Genomic DNA, 16768 nt, shown 5'->3' with positions numbered 1-16768 from the left:
TTTTTTTTAATTCTTCCCTTTCAACATATTTTTTTGTAAATGCATTATTCCTTTTCCGACAGAAACATCCAGGTAAAGAGGCGAACTTTCAGTTTAAAAGCTTTATCCTTAAAAACTAAAAGCAGCTCACATCTTCGCTAAGAGATGCATTAAGCACAAGAAAACTCTAATGGCAAAAGGAAGGGTACTAACTTGAAAATGTATTGTAAAAGCTTAAAAAGCGTATAATGTTAAATGGACATCACTCCATTGTTTACCAACTTGAAAGTGCTAAAAGCGTAAAGCACTACTCTTGTATACACAGGAATAAAAGGTCCATTTGATTTTCAAAAACACTCCATTAAAACACTCTCTCCTGTTAAGCTCTTTCACTCCAGTGCAATCCGTGCGGTCGAAAGGAAAGATTTTTAAGGACAAGCCTCTTTCGAACGCTCTTGATAGCACGGGAATCTTTTAAAACGGCGTGTTATTTAGGTGAACGCTTCAGTGCTCTCTTTCCGGATTCCTGATTAATTGTCGTTTAATTATCAAGGTTTAATCCATTGATATACAAGCCGACTAGAGTGAATGCAGCTTTAAGTATTTGAGTGGTGTTTACTTATTTTTAATTGGCCGAATTTCTTCGTTGAAAGCACAAAGCGAGTTCCGTAAATAGACTTACTCGCTGAACAACGAACAGACCAATTTCTAAGGTGTATGTGATGTTGAGGATCAGGACTAAGAATTGGTCTAGCTCACCTAGCAGCCAACTTCAAGGTTAGTATTTATCCAAGGAAACATGGGTGTTATTTCATACATGTTAAGGCACTTTTATCGCAAAAAAAAAAATTATTTTTCTTAGGGTTTTTTTTTCTGCGACGTTTCGTGGGGCGGTAACAACTGCCGATTCAATAAAAACTAAACATATTTAAGGTGTTTTAATAGAATTTTTCTTTTCGCTAGAAAACGTTAAAAGGGAGCCTCTGAGATTCGCCACGTACAGAGGACCAGATACCACTGAACTAGCTTTAAAAAAGCTTACGCTATATGATGATGTTCCTTTAAAAAAACGAAAAATGTTTCCTTTTTGAATTAAATGCAGGTGGCTTCTTTGATCGTCTCTTTGTGTATGGTTTTCAAAAAACCCGGCCATTTCAGTTTGGAATTTAATGGAATCATAGCCATAAAACATGATCAGTCTTTGAAAATATCGGCAAATTTCCATTTTAATTTTAAATAATAATTCAATAAGTGAACGTGTGTTTTATTCAACACGTTTTAGCCAGTAATGTTCAGTTTACATTTCGTTTTTCTTAGTTAAACAATATGATCCGTATTGACTTGAGTTCATCAGAGATATCTTGTGCGGCTTGAATTTTTTTTTATATCAATATCAACATTTAAAACAGCATACGCCAAAAGACAAATAAAAAGATAAAAACAAAAAACAAAAAAAAACCAAAGTCCCCAAGGCCTGAAGACTTCAAAGTTTCAGTCAGAGTAGAGAGAACGTCACCATTTTCGTCAATTGACTTGGTCTTCAAATTACTTTAAATCTAAAAATTAAAAGATAAAATGCCCATGTCATGTTTTGGAAACTTAATACTTTGACTGTAGAGCATTGAATTAGATATTGACAGTTCCCAACGAATAAATTTATTTCATGCCGCAGGCTAAACTTTCTTACATTTCTTAACATTTATTTATGTCCCAAAAGGTCCATTATTTATCACCTAAGACGGGAAAGATTTGGGGGAGGGGGGGGAACAAATGGTTTTCGGGCGGGGAAGGGGGGGATCAGTCATCACTAACAGAATATAGAGGGGGGACTATAGGAAATTGACGGTCAGTGAGGGGATCATTAGAATATTTCAGCCCTTGAGGGGAGGGGGGGGGGTTGAGGGACGGAAAGTTTTATTGTGATTCCATATCCGGTCTTAACCCAGAAAAAAAAAACATTTCCGCTTTTTGGTAAAGCACGAATACGCATGAAAGGCAAAATGAACATAACTAAAAACTGACTTAGAACAAGAGAGTGCTGACCTAAGAGCCTGCAAATAACCTTTATTCCAAATGTTATCCGTCTCGTGGTCTCAGTTCTGAGGTATATTTAGACTAAGGGTTCTGGCGGGAAATCACGTGGAAGAATGTCATATTTATCTCTGCTTGAACTTTGCGTTATCGAGGGAGAAGACAAATGTGAAAAGAACCAAAAAAACAAAAACGGGATGAGTCAGCTATAGATCCTTAGAGAATTTTCAAAAGTGGCGGTGATCTAAAAATAACCTGCGAAGAGTTTCCTTAGCAACAACACCCATGTGGGGGTTTAAATCTCTTAGACTGATACTGTCTCTGGTGTTACTACTTTCTTTCAATTCTGTATACTAAATGTGCCCAAGTGCCGGCCGGCAAGTGTCATTTTGTCAAGGCTCGATTAAGCGTTTGGAACAACAAGTATTGATTCCTTGTTTAAAAATTATTGATAAGACTTCAGGTATGTTTCGTTATTGCTCATGACTCCTGTTTGGAGCAAGAACACCCAAAATAGCTGAATTTTAGTTTCCAGCTATGTTGAGTGTTCTCATTCCCAGCAGGGCCTTCTCTGCGACACGCACACGAACTGGAATATCATTTTGAATAAGCGGGACGAGGAAGATTTTTGGTTGAGGACGGGGGAAGGGAAAAACCCTCTCCACGTTAGGAGTACAGTAACCGCTGATTTATCTTAGATTTTGGTGGAGCTCGAAGTATGAAAAAGACTGAAACTCGAAACATAGTAATAATAATGCTTTTAAAGAGTAATGATTCATAATCTTTTGACAAATTTAGGCTTAAGTATGGGGACTTGCCTGACATTGAGTTACATTGGATCCCATTGTTGATCTCTGAATTATGTTACTGATAAGGACAAAACCTGATGCAGTTCTTTCAAGTGTTTGTCCCTACCCAAGAAAGGAATGGGTAAAGATAGTTATTATTGATCAGGCTTACGGCCCTGTACGTGTTTTGAAACATTTGAAAAGATTCCCTTATAAGGGCCGTAGGCTGTGTCGCTGCGAGGCCGGGAAGAACCCTACGGCTCGCGCACAGCCCGCGAGATGAGAGAAACAGCAGCGGTCTCATTATACGCAAAACGCTCATTGGTTGAGTGAGGGGGCCAGACAGAGCACTCGGACTGTGCGTCCGATGATGACCGCGGGCCAAATCTTATCCTGAACCGCTCTCCCACTCAGTCGATAAATTCATACTATTAACTGGAAGGTTTGTGCCCTGCAGTGAACCGTTTGTAATGGATGATTAGTAATACTATTATCTTATTCATGATAGGGAAACGGGAGTAAGCTGTGGAACCAAGCGGGCTGCTGAATTCCCACCAGTGGATTTACATCATCGATGGAGTAACCCCCCCGCCCCCCCCGCCCCCCCCCCCAAAAAAAGGGATGACTATATTCTAGACAAAATAATCTTTTAATTGTCTTTGTCTTAGCTCTTAGCAACATTTATCCACTTTAATTTTTTTTTGAAGAAGTCATTAGGAACATTCAACTAAGTAGATTTCAATTAAGTAGGCAATTAAAAGAAACTTGGTGAGTTAATTGTTTTGATATTTTTCATCTAGAATTGATCGACGTTCTTGTATTTTCGGAACAGGTGAGATTTTGTAGATATAACTCCACTAAGTTTCCTTAGAGTGGCAAAGGCCATTCCTCGGACTATTTTAAAGCTGGAATTAGATTTTAAGAAGGGGTAAAATTCATTCAAAATTTTGTTATTAAATAAATTTGATTAGAACTTAATCATTGCCGTAAGAACATTCCAACAGCAGATACGTTGTAAACAGCAAATCCAAATTCAATTTCACGAGGTGAACCTCGGCCGTAGCTTCTATGTAATGTGCACAAATTCATTTACTCAAGTTTTGAAGAATGTCTGCAAAACGTAATAAAAAGTTCTAAAAATTGACTTCTAAGTGCAAAGTGTACAAGATTGATGAGGTATGTTTAAAGAAACATATGAGGTTAAAGCAAATTCAAGTCTGATTTACTCTTAGACGGACTGCGGGAAGGCTGAGCGAAAATTAACATTTTTTTTAAAATAAAATCTACATATCCATATTCCTTCCTCTTTCCATTTTTTCCATTTGCGATGCAAATCTAAAAATAAAAAGGGAAGATCATTATTTTATCCTCGTGAATGAACAAACCACCGCAGAATAAGGTGTCATAATGGTCATTTTCTAATATAGTAGGTTGAGCTTATGGTGCCTTGCTTTTTGTATCAGGGAATGATAATTGTCAAGTGTAGCCATACAACCCTTTTACCTTTACCTTAAATTTAAAGATGAATCTTTTTTTTTTCTGAGTTGAACATTGAGTCATGTTGTTGAAAGAAAATTTTAGCCATTCTTTAGTTTATTAACAACTCTAATTTATATTCCTGACCTTTTATAAATCTTCATAGCTTTTGTGCTCAGAGTGATATCTTCTCTCAGTTCTCTCTTTTTCTTCATTTTTCCGATGAAGTTATTTATCATGTGCTTAATGTTGGTTTTCCAGTGAACAAGGGGATTTCCTTGTCTTGCACCAGCGTCCATCACCTTGTGAATAAATGTGCGGCCATCCGCTGATAGAAAAAATAAATTATTGCATATTTTAGTGTTTGGACTCGCTACTGGTAAATTTTAAAAGGTGTAGTTACTAGGTAACCACGGCATGGATAGATACTGGAATGCAATTATGGTCGCCATTCCACTGAAATATCTGCCACACCTTTATCAGCATTTGTATCATAATGAATACCAAATGAAACGTAGAAGCTGGGCATAACTGAATCTATTACAACAACAGCCATTACAGGGGTGAAAAAGTCACCCACGGTAACAACAATGATAACAGCAACAACCATGTGAACAAAAACTACAGCGCATTCCAAGGAGAAGTTTTATAAACGGGCCTGAGAAACAGCCGCAAGAGAAGAATGTTAACAATAATTAATTCTTTCCCAGATCAAATTTTTTTAGTAAAAGTGAAAATTAGATTTCCTGTCTTTTCTCCCTTTGAACGTACCGGTGTTTTCAAGGCAAGCTCTCTTGTCCACGTGTTCTTTGTCATAAGCTGACAACCTTATAAGGATTGCATAATGCCAATAAAGCCAGTATCTTTGTTCCGGACCACCTAGGAACTCTATAGGGTTTGGTTCGTCCATGTTCTGACAAATAATGTTCAAGTGACAGTCTGGCCGTGCTTGAATAACATACTCCCCGTCCTGTGACCCGATTCCAGATGCGCGGATTTCTGCGCATGACTTGGGAATTCCTGATATGTGGATTGTCAAAAGAAAAAAATTGGCAATGAAAAATAATTTCACATAAGAAGGCCTACTGCTTGAAACATAATCATAGATTTAACTACGTGTTTATATATATTATATTATGGACCATTACTTAGAGGGGGAAGGGTGGAGAGAAACATGTAACGTCAAGGGTTTGTGTTACTTAGAAGGGGAGGGGTAGAGAAACACATGTAGAGTCAAGAGTTTGTATTCGTGGCGAGAAGACCACCTTTGTTACTTTATTAACAAATTATGGGTAGTTAACAGAAGTTCCAAAGGACAGAGAAAGTAAAATTGATCGTGATTTTGGTTTAAGTGGCAACAAGAGTATCAGGAGAAGAAGTGATAGCTGAGTATCTTCAAATCTAGAACGAATAAAGAGCAATTTAATGGAAAATTTACAATACTTTTACAACTTTATCTTCGATTAAACGGGACGTACTCGAGCTTTGAATTTGACTAAAGTTTGAAATAAAACTCATCTGAGATATACACACAAATGAAGAAGCTACCCGTTGTTCGCTTTCGAGCCTACATTGAAAAAATAGATGTTATAGCCTTTCATCATTTTACCTGCCGGTAGTGGTATAAGACCTCCAGTATAACCAGGTGGCGTGGAAAGTTTACCCAAGCCTGAAGTCTGTGTTTGAACGTTGGATGTTTGCCCTAAATTAGAAAGAGGTGCTAAAAGATTAACGAAGCTTCCTTCAACCCTCGGATCAAACTGGAAAATTTCATCCACCACTCTTTGTTCAAGGGACTGAGATGGGCTGTCCTTAAACTATCCTCTCTTCCTGCAGTTTAGTTGGCATAAAGCCTTTTTGATTTCAGCAGGTTCTGCAGGTGGTATGCGACATTCAAAAGAAGTGATATTGCAAAAGGCGCGTAGGAAAACCACATGATCGACAAAAGCGTAACTTTTTAATACACATGCTCCGAGGGTATACATACGTTATGTTCTCCAAAAATCGGATTTGACATTTCATTTATTTTTCATAATTTGATCTAAAATTATTAGATGGAGAAAAATTTGCAAATACCCCTCTGGTTCATACTATTTGTCGTCCCTCTAAAGAGAGGGTAAACTAGGGTTAATAATTGGATATCAAAGAGCTTACCATACTGATCAGATGCCACATTTGAAGCGTTAGACACCGAAGTATTCTGCTCGTAGGTGACTGAATAAAAAGGAAAAAAACAAAAAAAAAACCTTCTTATTATGCTGATACATCACAAAACGATCTATCATTCCCATTTGATGATTTTGCGGGAACATATTCACTTTTTTACTCCAATCGTGTTTGGTTTTTACGAATGATATACTTCATCATTCGCTCGTAAAACTTTCGAAAGGGATTGTGAAAACAAGGGTAGACCTTGATCACTGCCAGGGGGTTAGGGTGAGTTCTGGGTTAAGCTTTTCTTTTTATCATTGTCCCTGATTGTAGGTCGAGACTGCGTTCACTCCAAAATCGCTTGAGTATGATTACGTGCTGATAATTTAATGAGATTCCCTAATAATAGCGCCTAGAGGTATATTTCTCATGGAGTCTCTTGGTTCTCATCTCGTACAAACTTCTTACTTTTGTTATCAGGTAGAAGTAATTTGTTTTCTCCTGGTTTCCGAGGACGATTGGCAACCAAGCTATTCGTACAGCAAGGAAATTCCAGAAAAAATAATGACATCCTGACATACTCGATTTACTCATTGAAAAATTAACCACACAAAACAAACAAAGAAACAACCAAGGCAAAACAAACAACAAAAACACAAATAACTCAACAAAGTAATAAAACTAAACTGGAAAAAAAGCGAAAAAGATGGAAAGATATCATCACAAGAAGGAAAAAACCCTTACCGGAACCAGTCGGCACTTGGACAGGGGCTGCAGTGGCATTGTACAACGACTGCGTCGGAGCATACACAGCTGCTGTAGGAACTGGGGCAGGTTCAATAACCGGTGCTACTGCTGTGGCATTGAATGTTTGAGAGGCATTGGGATAAGCTGCAGGAGCCGACGTCATATTATTAGCTGGCACGGTATAGTTTTGTGACAAGGAGTTGTTCGACCAGGCTGGAGAATATCAAGTTTAAAGAGAGAACGTGTCAAGTTATAGTGCACGTATAGAAATTGGTTTTCAAAATCTGCTCTTGTAGGACCCCGACGGAAAAGTAACGTACATTTGGCGGAACTATTAGGAATCGATGACAATGGAAAGAATGGGAGAGATCTTATCAGGGAAAGTTTAAGTTTTTGCGTTGGCGACTACTTTGATCTCTGTCGGAAATTGCCCATTGATATCACGAAAATACAAGCTCTAAAAGAAGTTCTACTCATTGATAAAGGTTCGTTCATGGAGTCACGATCTTAGACTTCAACCATCTGGTTAACGAGGGATTAAAAACAGATACAGCGATCTTCATGCCAAGAGTTTCGTGTACGTATCTCAAATTTTGAAAACACATACCTGATGAAGGACTTGTTGGAGCGTATGCAATTGGAGAAGGTGTTGTGCCCATGCCTGAAATTGACAGACCAATCGTTAATCATGCACACAAGTATTGCGTCAGTAATTTTCAAGATGAAAGAAAAATCTTTTTTTTTTTTTTAAAAACTGCAGGCTTGCTTAGCGACTCAGGTTGGTAACCAGAAATCACTCCTACTGGAACAATAAAGGACTAACCATTTCAATCCCAAGATCTCATTAAGAATTTTCCCAACTTTTTGCGATACAAGCCTTACCATGCTAGTTTGGAGAATTTGTTATTGGATAATCTTGGCCACTCATGGGAGTTGAAGGGTTAAAACCGTCTTGATTTGTTTAAATTGTCGGTGTACGATTATTTAACTTGTTTTGTTCCCATGCACAACAGACCTCATTGATAAAAGGGCAATGCTCGTAGTTTTAAGTGCCGTTTGACTTTAACTCAGCGTTCATACGACTAACTGACATGGCTAACTGCCTGAAAAAATTGAATCCGAGATTATTACCGTTTAATGTTCACTTAGGACTGTTTTACATAACTTAATCGGTAAATCGATTTCCCTTTTGATAGTTATTTGTTATCACTGCATTTTTGTTTTCTTTATTCTTTTAAGAGCTTACTGAAAGATTTAAAATACAGCCCCCTGCGAATTTTTAAAAAAACTACAAACCTGCTTCCAGGACAGAATCACGAAACACGGGGATACCACCAAGAAGACCCCCCTGCACGATCTGCTGTAAAGGTATCAGAGTCGGGGTCTCTCCGGGGGGGAAGGTTATCGTAAATGAAGCTAGTACTTCATTATCATTTGTCTTGCTGCAAGTGAACAAATTGAGTTAATAAATAAATAAATGAATAAATGATTGTAGAAGGAAGGGAGGGAATGAAATTCTTTCAAGTTTCTTTAGTCCTTTACCTATTAAGAACACGTATATCTTGAGCAGAAATAATCAGATGATTTAATCATTTTCCCTACGAGAAGTTTACCTGGTCCTGTTGAATACGTTAAAATAACTTAACAGCTTTAAGAGTTTCATAAAATAAAATTTAAAAATGTAAATGGAATGCTTACCTTAGTCCTGTAACTTTGGATGTTACTGTATACCTGTACGGTTCGTACGCGTTTCTTATCTGTGTAATGTGTAAAGGTTAAATAAAACGATTACTAGGTGCTGTTTCCTTACTTTTAGAACTAATACGTGCAGTGCAATTATGTGAGCGAGTGAGTGAGTCAGTTAATCTGTCGGTCAGTCAAATATTCAACCAGCTATCCAGTCACGGAGACACTCAATCAGTTATTCACAATGCCGCCCAGTCACTCAGTCAGTGAGTCAGTCATTGAATCAGAAGATAATTTGGCTCTATCAGTTGAGTTAATAATGCAAGTAGGCCACAAGTAGGCCACCGTAAAGAGCTTCTAAAGCCGACATTTCGAACGTTAGCCCTTCGTCAGATCGAGCGTGAGCCGTTTCCAGCATCACAGCTTCTTTAAAAACGTACCCCCCCTTTTTCGTTGCATGAGTCTGTAAGTTAGTGAGTGAGTTTCAGTTGAACAATTTAAAAAGCACCACAGTCCTTCAACCGATCACGCAGTCGATCCTGCATTTGACGACAGATAGACATTTTCCAAAATAACTTTAACAATTGAGGAATATGCTCACCGCTTGCTCAATATCTTCTGCTAATATCTTGAAAGTTGAACTCTGCGTATTTCCCATGTAATCGTACCACGACTCGTTCAACTTTATTGTTCCATTCAAAGCTGGAATCAAAATGCAATAAGATTAATAATTTTTTTAGCCAAATCTTTTCTCCGTTGAACTGTAATGTTTGGTTTGACAAACCATCCAACACTCTATATCTGATTGCTAGTTCTCCCCTATATGGACATTATAGGGAGAAGTTACGTGTTAATCATTACTGGGATTTCAAGGGTTAAACGTTGATGTTTACGGATCAATAAATACGCTGTAGACTGCAACATACACTCCACCGCTATGATGATTGCAATCAAAAGTCGTTCAAATTTTCGAAGAGGAGTGTTAAAAAATTAAGAATTGATTTGAGACCGAACATTGTCTATCGCTGGTTATGGTACATGTCGATAGTTAAATTCTAAAGTAGTTTGGAAGCTGATTATTCATGCATTAGGCTGAAAAGCCATCAAAATATTTCCAATCTTTCATTCGAGTCTTCGGTCAATTGTTGTCCTTTACAAAATGAGAAAATGCAAAAAAAGGGAAGAAAGAAATCTCTCTGATACTTACACTCGCCAGGCTGTGCATACGGAATTTGTGAATTGGTGGGCACAGGCTGGTCTTGAGGTAGTGTAGGTTGGGGAGCAGCTGAAGTTGCTGGAGCAGCGGTGGGTTGGGCCTGGGGTACCACTGAAGCGGGAGGATTTACTTCCACTGTGTTATTCGCCACTGGGATTGCTGGAGAAGGAGCCATTGGTGATGGTACTGCTTGTACCGGAGTGGGGGCAGGAGCTGGTGCAGGAGCAGCCTGAGGCGTTGATGTAGCGTTCAACTGGGGCACTGCGTTATGTTGCGAGACGGGAGGGTTCTGCGTTGGATTCATCTGACCATCTGATGAAAGAAAAAAAGAATGTCTGGATCAGTGATTTAAACGAGACTGCGACTAATGGACTATTATTCAAAGAAAATGAGATTGAAACCAGGTGAAGAAGCGTGTAAGCTTGAATTCAGTTAAGTGTTTTCTAACCCAACATGAGCGAATCGCATAACTTTTATCAGTTTTACTTTTCCTTAAAAAGAACAGATTCACAACCGATTGCTATTGCGGGATAATCAATCAAAACTTGTGGGATGCACTTACTCAGATAGTCATTGAAGATCGGAACTTCTCCGAGGTGACCAGTTGTTACCAATTTCTTTAGTATTTCCTCGGGATCTGTTGTATTAGGTTTAAATCGAAGAGCAATTCTTGCATGGGGATTTCCATCAGGATCTTCACTGTAAAATGAGTGATTCGGAATACTTTAAATTGATATTTGGTGCGATCTTGGATGATTAAATATTGAATGAATAGCAGACTGTCAGTTCTGCCAGTAGGCGGCTTTTATCACTGCCTCGAGCCAGGCCCCTTGAAGTTATGATCTTCTTTTTAGTCGCAACTTTGCAACGAAGAATTGCACACAAATGGAATGCTGGGTCAAATTGGAGAATGACAGAAATCCGTAAAGACTACTAGTATCAGACGAAACCTATTTAACTTTGATCAAAAACAAAGAGAAAGATATATTGAACTTACTTGTATCCGATTACTTTAGCATCAATGAACGATGGATCACCTGCGAATAACTTTTTGAGCTTAAAAAAAGACAAATATATGATTAAAAAAAGAATTGCAAAAATTTATTTTGAAGTGTCTCAAAAGTTTACGAAACAAATTGTTTCCTTTTACATTGTAAATTAAAAGAACACCTTTTGAGGGGTGTGAGACTGTTATTCGTTAGACCAAAAGGAACTGAGCAGTTCTTTTAAAATGCCTCAAGAACTGCTAACTGTTCAGCATAACTCAAGTGCAACCAGGAATACCAACTGCTCAAACAGTAGCCGCTTAGCCTTCCATTCAATTAGAATTTTTCACATTTTCGTTGCGAAAGACGTAGGGTTAAGATGGGAATTTTGATAGTCTAAAATCGGAGAGAAGTTTAAAAGATTGGGTTGACTTCAGAGTACCTGCAGTGTATCGTGTAGTATCAGTAAATTATACTTACAGTGTTCTCAATCGAAGAACTCAAAGTTTTCGTTTTAGGATTGTTTGTATCGCTAAGGAAGGGATGCCAAGATAACTGCAATTTCACATCGAAAGGGAAATCTTGAACTAGAACGAAGACAAAGATGAAATGAATAATCAGTTTTATGAAGTAGTAATTTATCAGTTGAATATTAATAATAGTTACTGGATAAAGGCAGGTCGGGGGGAGTGGGGTGGACATCGATATGTGCGGTACTGCAGTACTGGACTGTTTTTCTTTCGGTATTTCGGCAATTTTTATCTCGAACTGCGGTATGCGGTTTTTAAAGCATTTTCGGCGTTATTACTAGTATTCTCCAAGTCCTTCACCGTTTTCAGAGCTTTTTCCAGTTTCCAATTGTTTCGGGTGCAGTTTCAAATGGGCAACTCTTAGTTGTTATTTCCTTGTTATTTACTGTAGGCGTAACAGAGTAATGGTTTCGGCATGACATCGAGCTTCAACTCGTGATTGAAGTTTTGCGGTATTTGGCGACTTTCTGTTGCGATATTGTGGTATTAGCCGAATTTTTTTGTGGTATTGCGGTATTCAGAACCTCCCCCCCAGTCTCCCCTTTGGTTAGGGACCAATCACGAATCATTATTCATCGTCGAAGGGCAAGGGGGAGGAGGAGGATTTTTGGATGATAACACGGTTTCCAGGGGGAACAGGCGGGAGATCAGTTGTTGCTTACAGAATTTATTGGGGAACTATAAAGGATTTATGAAGGGATCAATAGAATACTACAGAGACTTATGAGGGGGAAGGGGTGAGGGGAAATCTGGTAAATTAGATTTGGTTCACCAATATGACAGCGTGACTTCTTGGCCATATGTACTTACTTAGAGTAGGAGTGGGTGCTACATTGCTGTTCTGTTGATCAGCAGCACTTGGGTTGTTGTTGCCTAAAATATTCGTGATTAATAATTATATGAAAAGGTAACTTTTCATTTCATTTGCAACTCTGAGAACACATAGTATTCCAATATTTAGTCTTTGAGAATACATAAATGAAACAAGCAGGGAGTCTTAAGAAGCTGGAAATTGAACAAAGGAAGAATAAAAATTTGGATTATATTGGAGATACTGCAGAATTTTCCAGCATTATTAGCCACACAAATCAAACTGCTGAGAGTAGCTCATTGGAAAACAACATCAACGGCCATAACAACACAACACTAACCAAATATATATATGTATTACTAGGACAGCACAGCAACACCAACAATTCCTGTATGTATCGCACAAGACATTACCTCCAAGGACAACAAAGTAATCTGGGTAGACCATCATGCCAGAGATGTGTCCATCTGACACAATAGCACGGAGATGTTTGACCGGATCAAGCTCGTCCGATACAAACTGCAGCTCGATGTCTGCTAAAACGTTTGACTTAGGCTCATTGGAGCTTCTACAGAAGAAGAAGAAAAAGCCAAAATAACTCAGCATGGGTAATTTCAAGTTTCCTTGTACGCTTTATTGTGGAATCTTATGCAAAGCCATTCCCCTGTTTTGTGTGTGGACAACGGGACACCAATACTCGACAGTTCAAAGACGCTTGAAGGTTTCCGAAGACGCCCGAAGATTTTCGAAGACGCCCTAAAATTTTGAGGGCGATCTCAAAAACTTTCTATATATTTATGAAGTTGGCTCGAATAAATAGAATTTCTATCCATTGGGGTAGCGAAGAAAACTGAACACCAACGTAACGTGATGACGTGATGTGAATTGGAGGGCATAATTGGCTAGCGGGCAAAAAGTTGCTTGGAATCATTATTATCAAAAAATAATGGCGAAATTTGGCCATGCAATTAATTAATTCTCAAATATGATTGTTCATATTACTCACTTTAACGTCATCACTGCCGAACTGAGGTAGTTTGTGTCCCCAATAAGTTCTGTTGTTATCTATAGAAATTTATTAAAAAATCATAAGGAAAAAATAATAAATCGATAAAATGAGGTAAATGAAAACAAAGGAAAGAAATTAAGTCAAAATGATTGAGGTAAAAGGAATGGTTCGTCTTAGAGAAAAAGGGTGATCTCAATTTCTGGAAAGAATCAAATTATAGCAGTTTGATAATTAGCAATAATCACTGAAAAACTTCTTAAGTACCACTCTCACCTTGAAAATTGAACCAGACGATCAAATTAAGAAATATTTTTCAACCAAACACATTCATCTAAAAGGATTGTGAGAGGAGAGGTACTTACCGCATCAACAATATTCCCATCCAGCAGCTTATACTGAGAACTCTGACTGTCGGACATTTCCTCAAGCCATTTCTTTCTGAATTTTATTTCCACCCTAGTTTTCGTGGCTGTAATAAAATTCAATATTTTTTTAAAGTGAGCAAATTGTAAGGTTAGTGCCTTGATTTGAGTCTCCATTGCGTATAATTTGGTTTGATTTTTATATGTGTGATAAAACACTATTTCATTTCTACGGTAACAACCTACTGGAAATATATTTCAACTTCGACGTAGAATATTCAGTGAAAGAGGAAAATGAAGTCATGATGTTACCCTTAATGCAAATTTTAATGCACTTACTGGAAACGCGAAATAACATTTGAGGATAATTGACTCTTTGTAAATCCTACATTTTCTTTATATATATTTGGAACTAGATGCAAACTGCGCGTGGGCTGGGACCAGGGGGAAGATGGAGAGCCTGCAAACTTGATTCAGAATGGATGCATTGAACTGTCTAGTTTTGGTAACCTTTGATCACAACATTGATAGATAAACAATATCCTCTTTTGGACCATTTTGACGCTTATAACATAGCCCTTAACATGAAATACATTTTTTGGAATGAGGAAGCACGAGATTCGCCGTAAATTAACTTGTCGTCTATTTTCAGTAGAAAGGATTTTTCCTCATTGCACAATCCGTAAATGTCATTTTTGCCGTTTGCAAACGCTGTAACCGTCACTTTTCAACATAAAGAAGAAAAAAGGATTAAAAAACTTAATAGCTTTGAAACTTCTTGTAAGGTGCACGCGTGAATGAGTCTTTTCAGTAAGGAAGGCGTTTGGAGGAATTGTTCCGTGACTTGAGCTTCAATTGTTTCACTTACGTGGACCTGTCATGAGTTCCCTCCTTCGTCTTGTTAGTATATTCCTTCTCACCAACATTTCGTAAAGGCGCTTAGAGGAATCTTTAGTTTTACCATGGTCTTCATGAATTGAACGTCGCACATGAGAGTGAGGTTGAGAACTATGATGGGCTCTTTTATCTAGAAATATAATTTCATTTTTCCTTTTAAAATGCCACACTGGGTGCCGAGAATGGAGAAATGTATCACGTATATCAGTGCTAGGGCTAGAAACAGTGTGTCTAATCTTTCAGAAGAATCGTAAACTCTGAAACTTGATCTTAAAATATCTTTCATGGTTGTTTTTAAAGCACACCATCGTTCAAGTAAAAAATCTTCGCTCGTTATTAGATTAAAAGAAAATATACACTTAATTTAGAGATCAATGAAATTTCCACACTTGTTAACGACCGCACTGGTCAAATTTAGGGGTATCGTAAATTAATTAGTAAGAGTAAATTAGTTATGCATTACAGACATATTTCTGCCGTTTTTCCAAGCTTAGTCTAAATCTTTTTTTCTTTCTAATGATCGTCTTTTTTTAATTTTCAAATAAAGCTTTTTGAAATTCTGAGCGATTAAAAATATCTGTTAAAAATTACACTGGACCCAAATAAACTTTGTTAGGAAGACAATAAGAATGCAACCATCAATGGAATGAGATATATTTTGTAAACAAAATGAAACTTTCTATTATATAGCGGGGAAAAGTTGGATATCGTACTTACTTCCTGACGATTTTGCTACCCAGGTCAGTAAGAGAAATAATCCTAACGCATAAAGTCTCATTTGGTTTCGAGATATGCGTGAGTCACGCTTGGGTCCTAGTAGAGATCAAGAGAAAGATTCGTTTGTGTTACTAGTCATCAGTTATCAAGTAAAATGGCGTTTGTAAGTCTACGAGAAGATACGCCATAGTTTTAGAAATCTATTTCAGAAATCTGCGTCAGCACTTGTGGTCTTGTAAGATCTCTGTTCGAGCGTTGCAAGGTCTGTTACAATATTTTCTATAAGTTTACCAAAAAGGCAGACATCTTGCTTTTCGTATATTAAAGTTTCTTTTCGGTTCTTGATGTCATATGTATCGATAAAGTAGCATTCGATTATGAAGCCAGCTTTAGAGAAAAAATATCTTACGATGTAAACAAGGACATAAAAATCCTTTTGTTAACTTTTACATAAAAAAAAAATGCGAGAACATTTTTCAACCCTCTCTCTCCTGCTGTGTTAGATAGAAAACTTCAACCCTTAGATCACGGAAGTTTATCTATCTAACCAAATTGACTTCTATACCCCACATTTACCTCTAATTCTGATCATTCATCACGTTCAGAAAGACGCTGTTAATCTAACAGAAACAACTCAGACTGTTCAAAGAATTCTACAGAGGCCAATATCTGAATAAAGTTCACCTGTCAAAACCAACTCTATCGTCTGACAAAATAACGCCTTGTTATATATGCGGCTTTCAAGGAAAAGCGCATTTCAAAACACATTTAAACTCTACTTTCAGAAACTTTTGTTATTCTATAATTTTTGTCGAATTTAAGCCTGATTAAAACCTGAGGTACTTACCTAACTATGATAAAATCCTGATTTTTGGCCAAAATACACAAACGAGAGGGACAAGCAACAACTAGAATTTACCGAAGTGGTCGCTCTTGGCTTGGCATTCTAAATTAAAATTCGTGCTTCAATCTTGCAGCGATCAGATCTCCATCGCACCTCTTTCGCCCGAGTTTTTAACTTTTCTTCCTTGGCGTAAGTTCTCAATTAATCTAAATGAATTGTGTAAAGAGCGGGACGGGCCCCAGAAGAACAAAAACACCAAGAAGCTAAATGGCTGAATCTTATCTCTTATTCATGTCCAAAAAAACAGTACCGGTTCGACCTTTGGTCACGTGATTCGAATTCTCGCCACCAGTTGTGAAACGATGTTACACCTGTTGAGCTCAATCAATTAGCGAGCGTGCTCCACCCGTTAAAATAACTGTCAGATTCATTGATCCCAACTATTGAAAAATGTAAAACCAGGCGGAGTTTTTTTTGCTCGAGACCTGCTTTCAGGGCCGTAGGGTTGTAAATCATGGACCGCTCAACTGAATCGACG

At 37.8% G+C, this 16768-nt stretch overlaps 1 protein-coding gene across 1 annotated transcript; it reads right to left on the bottom strand.

Annotated features, from left to right (window-relative positions):
* Nucleotides 1–3456: 3456 nt before the first annotated feature.
* On the bottom strand, nt 3457–16490 carry LOC131795121 (uncharacterized). Its single transcript, XM_059112691.2, has 21 exons — nt 16234–16490; nt 15387–15482; nt 14641–14799; nt 13773–13879; nt 13408–13466; nt 12815–12969; nt 12401–12463; nt 11541–11647; nt 11072–11130; nt 10637–10773; nt 10066–10386; nt 9460–9560; nt 8871–8929; nt 8469–8614; nt 7780–7833; nt 7170–7385; nt 6429–6488; nt 5884–5976; nt 5046–5294; nt 4422–4602; nt 3457–4133 (listed from the first exon to the last, which is right to left on the bottom strand). The coding sequence occupies exons 2-21, from the start codon at nt 15445–15447 to the stop codon at nt 4082–4084; spliced, it is 2439 nt and encodes an 812-aa protein (XP_058968674.2). The 5' UTR covers nt 15448–15482; nt 16234–16490; the 3' UTR covers nt 3457–4081.
* Nucleotides 16491–16768: the final 278 nt, after the last annotated feature.

Source organism: Pocillopora verrucosa, chromosome 14 (assembly GCF_036669915.1).
Source record: "Pocillopora verrucosa isolate sample1 chromosome 14, ASM3666991v2, whole genome shotgun sequence".
In the NCBI taxonomy this organism is placed as follows: domain Eukaryota; kingdom Metazoa; phylum Cnidaria; class Anthozoa; order Scleractinia; family Pocilloporidae; genus Pocillopora; species Pocillopora verrucosa.
The sequence above is the reverse complement of the archived record's forward strand: the minus strand, read 5'-3'. Positions and strand labels throughout refer to the sequence as shown.

Bases quoted from the DNA above. Each gene is read 5' to 3' on its own strand.
- LOC131795121 (XM_059112691.2), bottom strand. From the start codon at position 15,447: ATGAGACTTTATGCGTTAGGATTATTTCTCTTACTGACCTGGGTAGCA. The intron at 12,464-12,814 runs GTAATGTCTTGT...CGAATATTTTAG, and splicing joins TTACTTTGTTGTCCTTGGAG to GCAACAACAACCCAAGTGCT. The intron at 9,561-10,065 runs GTAAGTATCAGA...TTTTGATTCCAG, and splicing joins GTATGCACAGCCTGGCGAGT to CTTTGAATGGAACAATAAAG.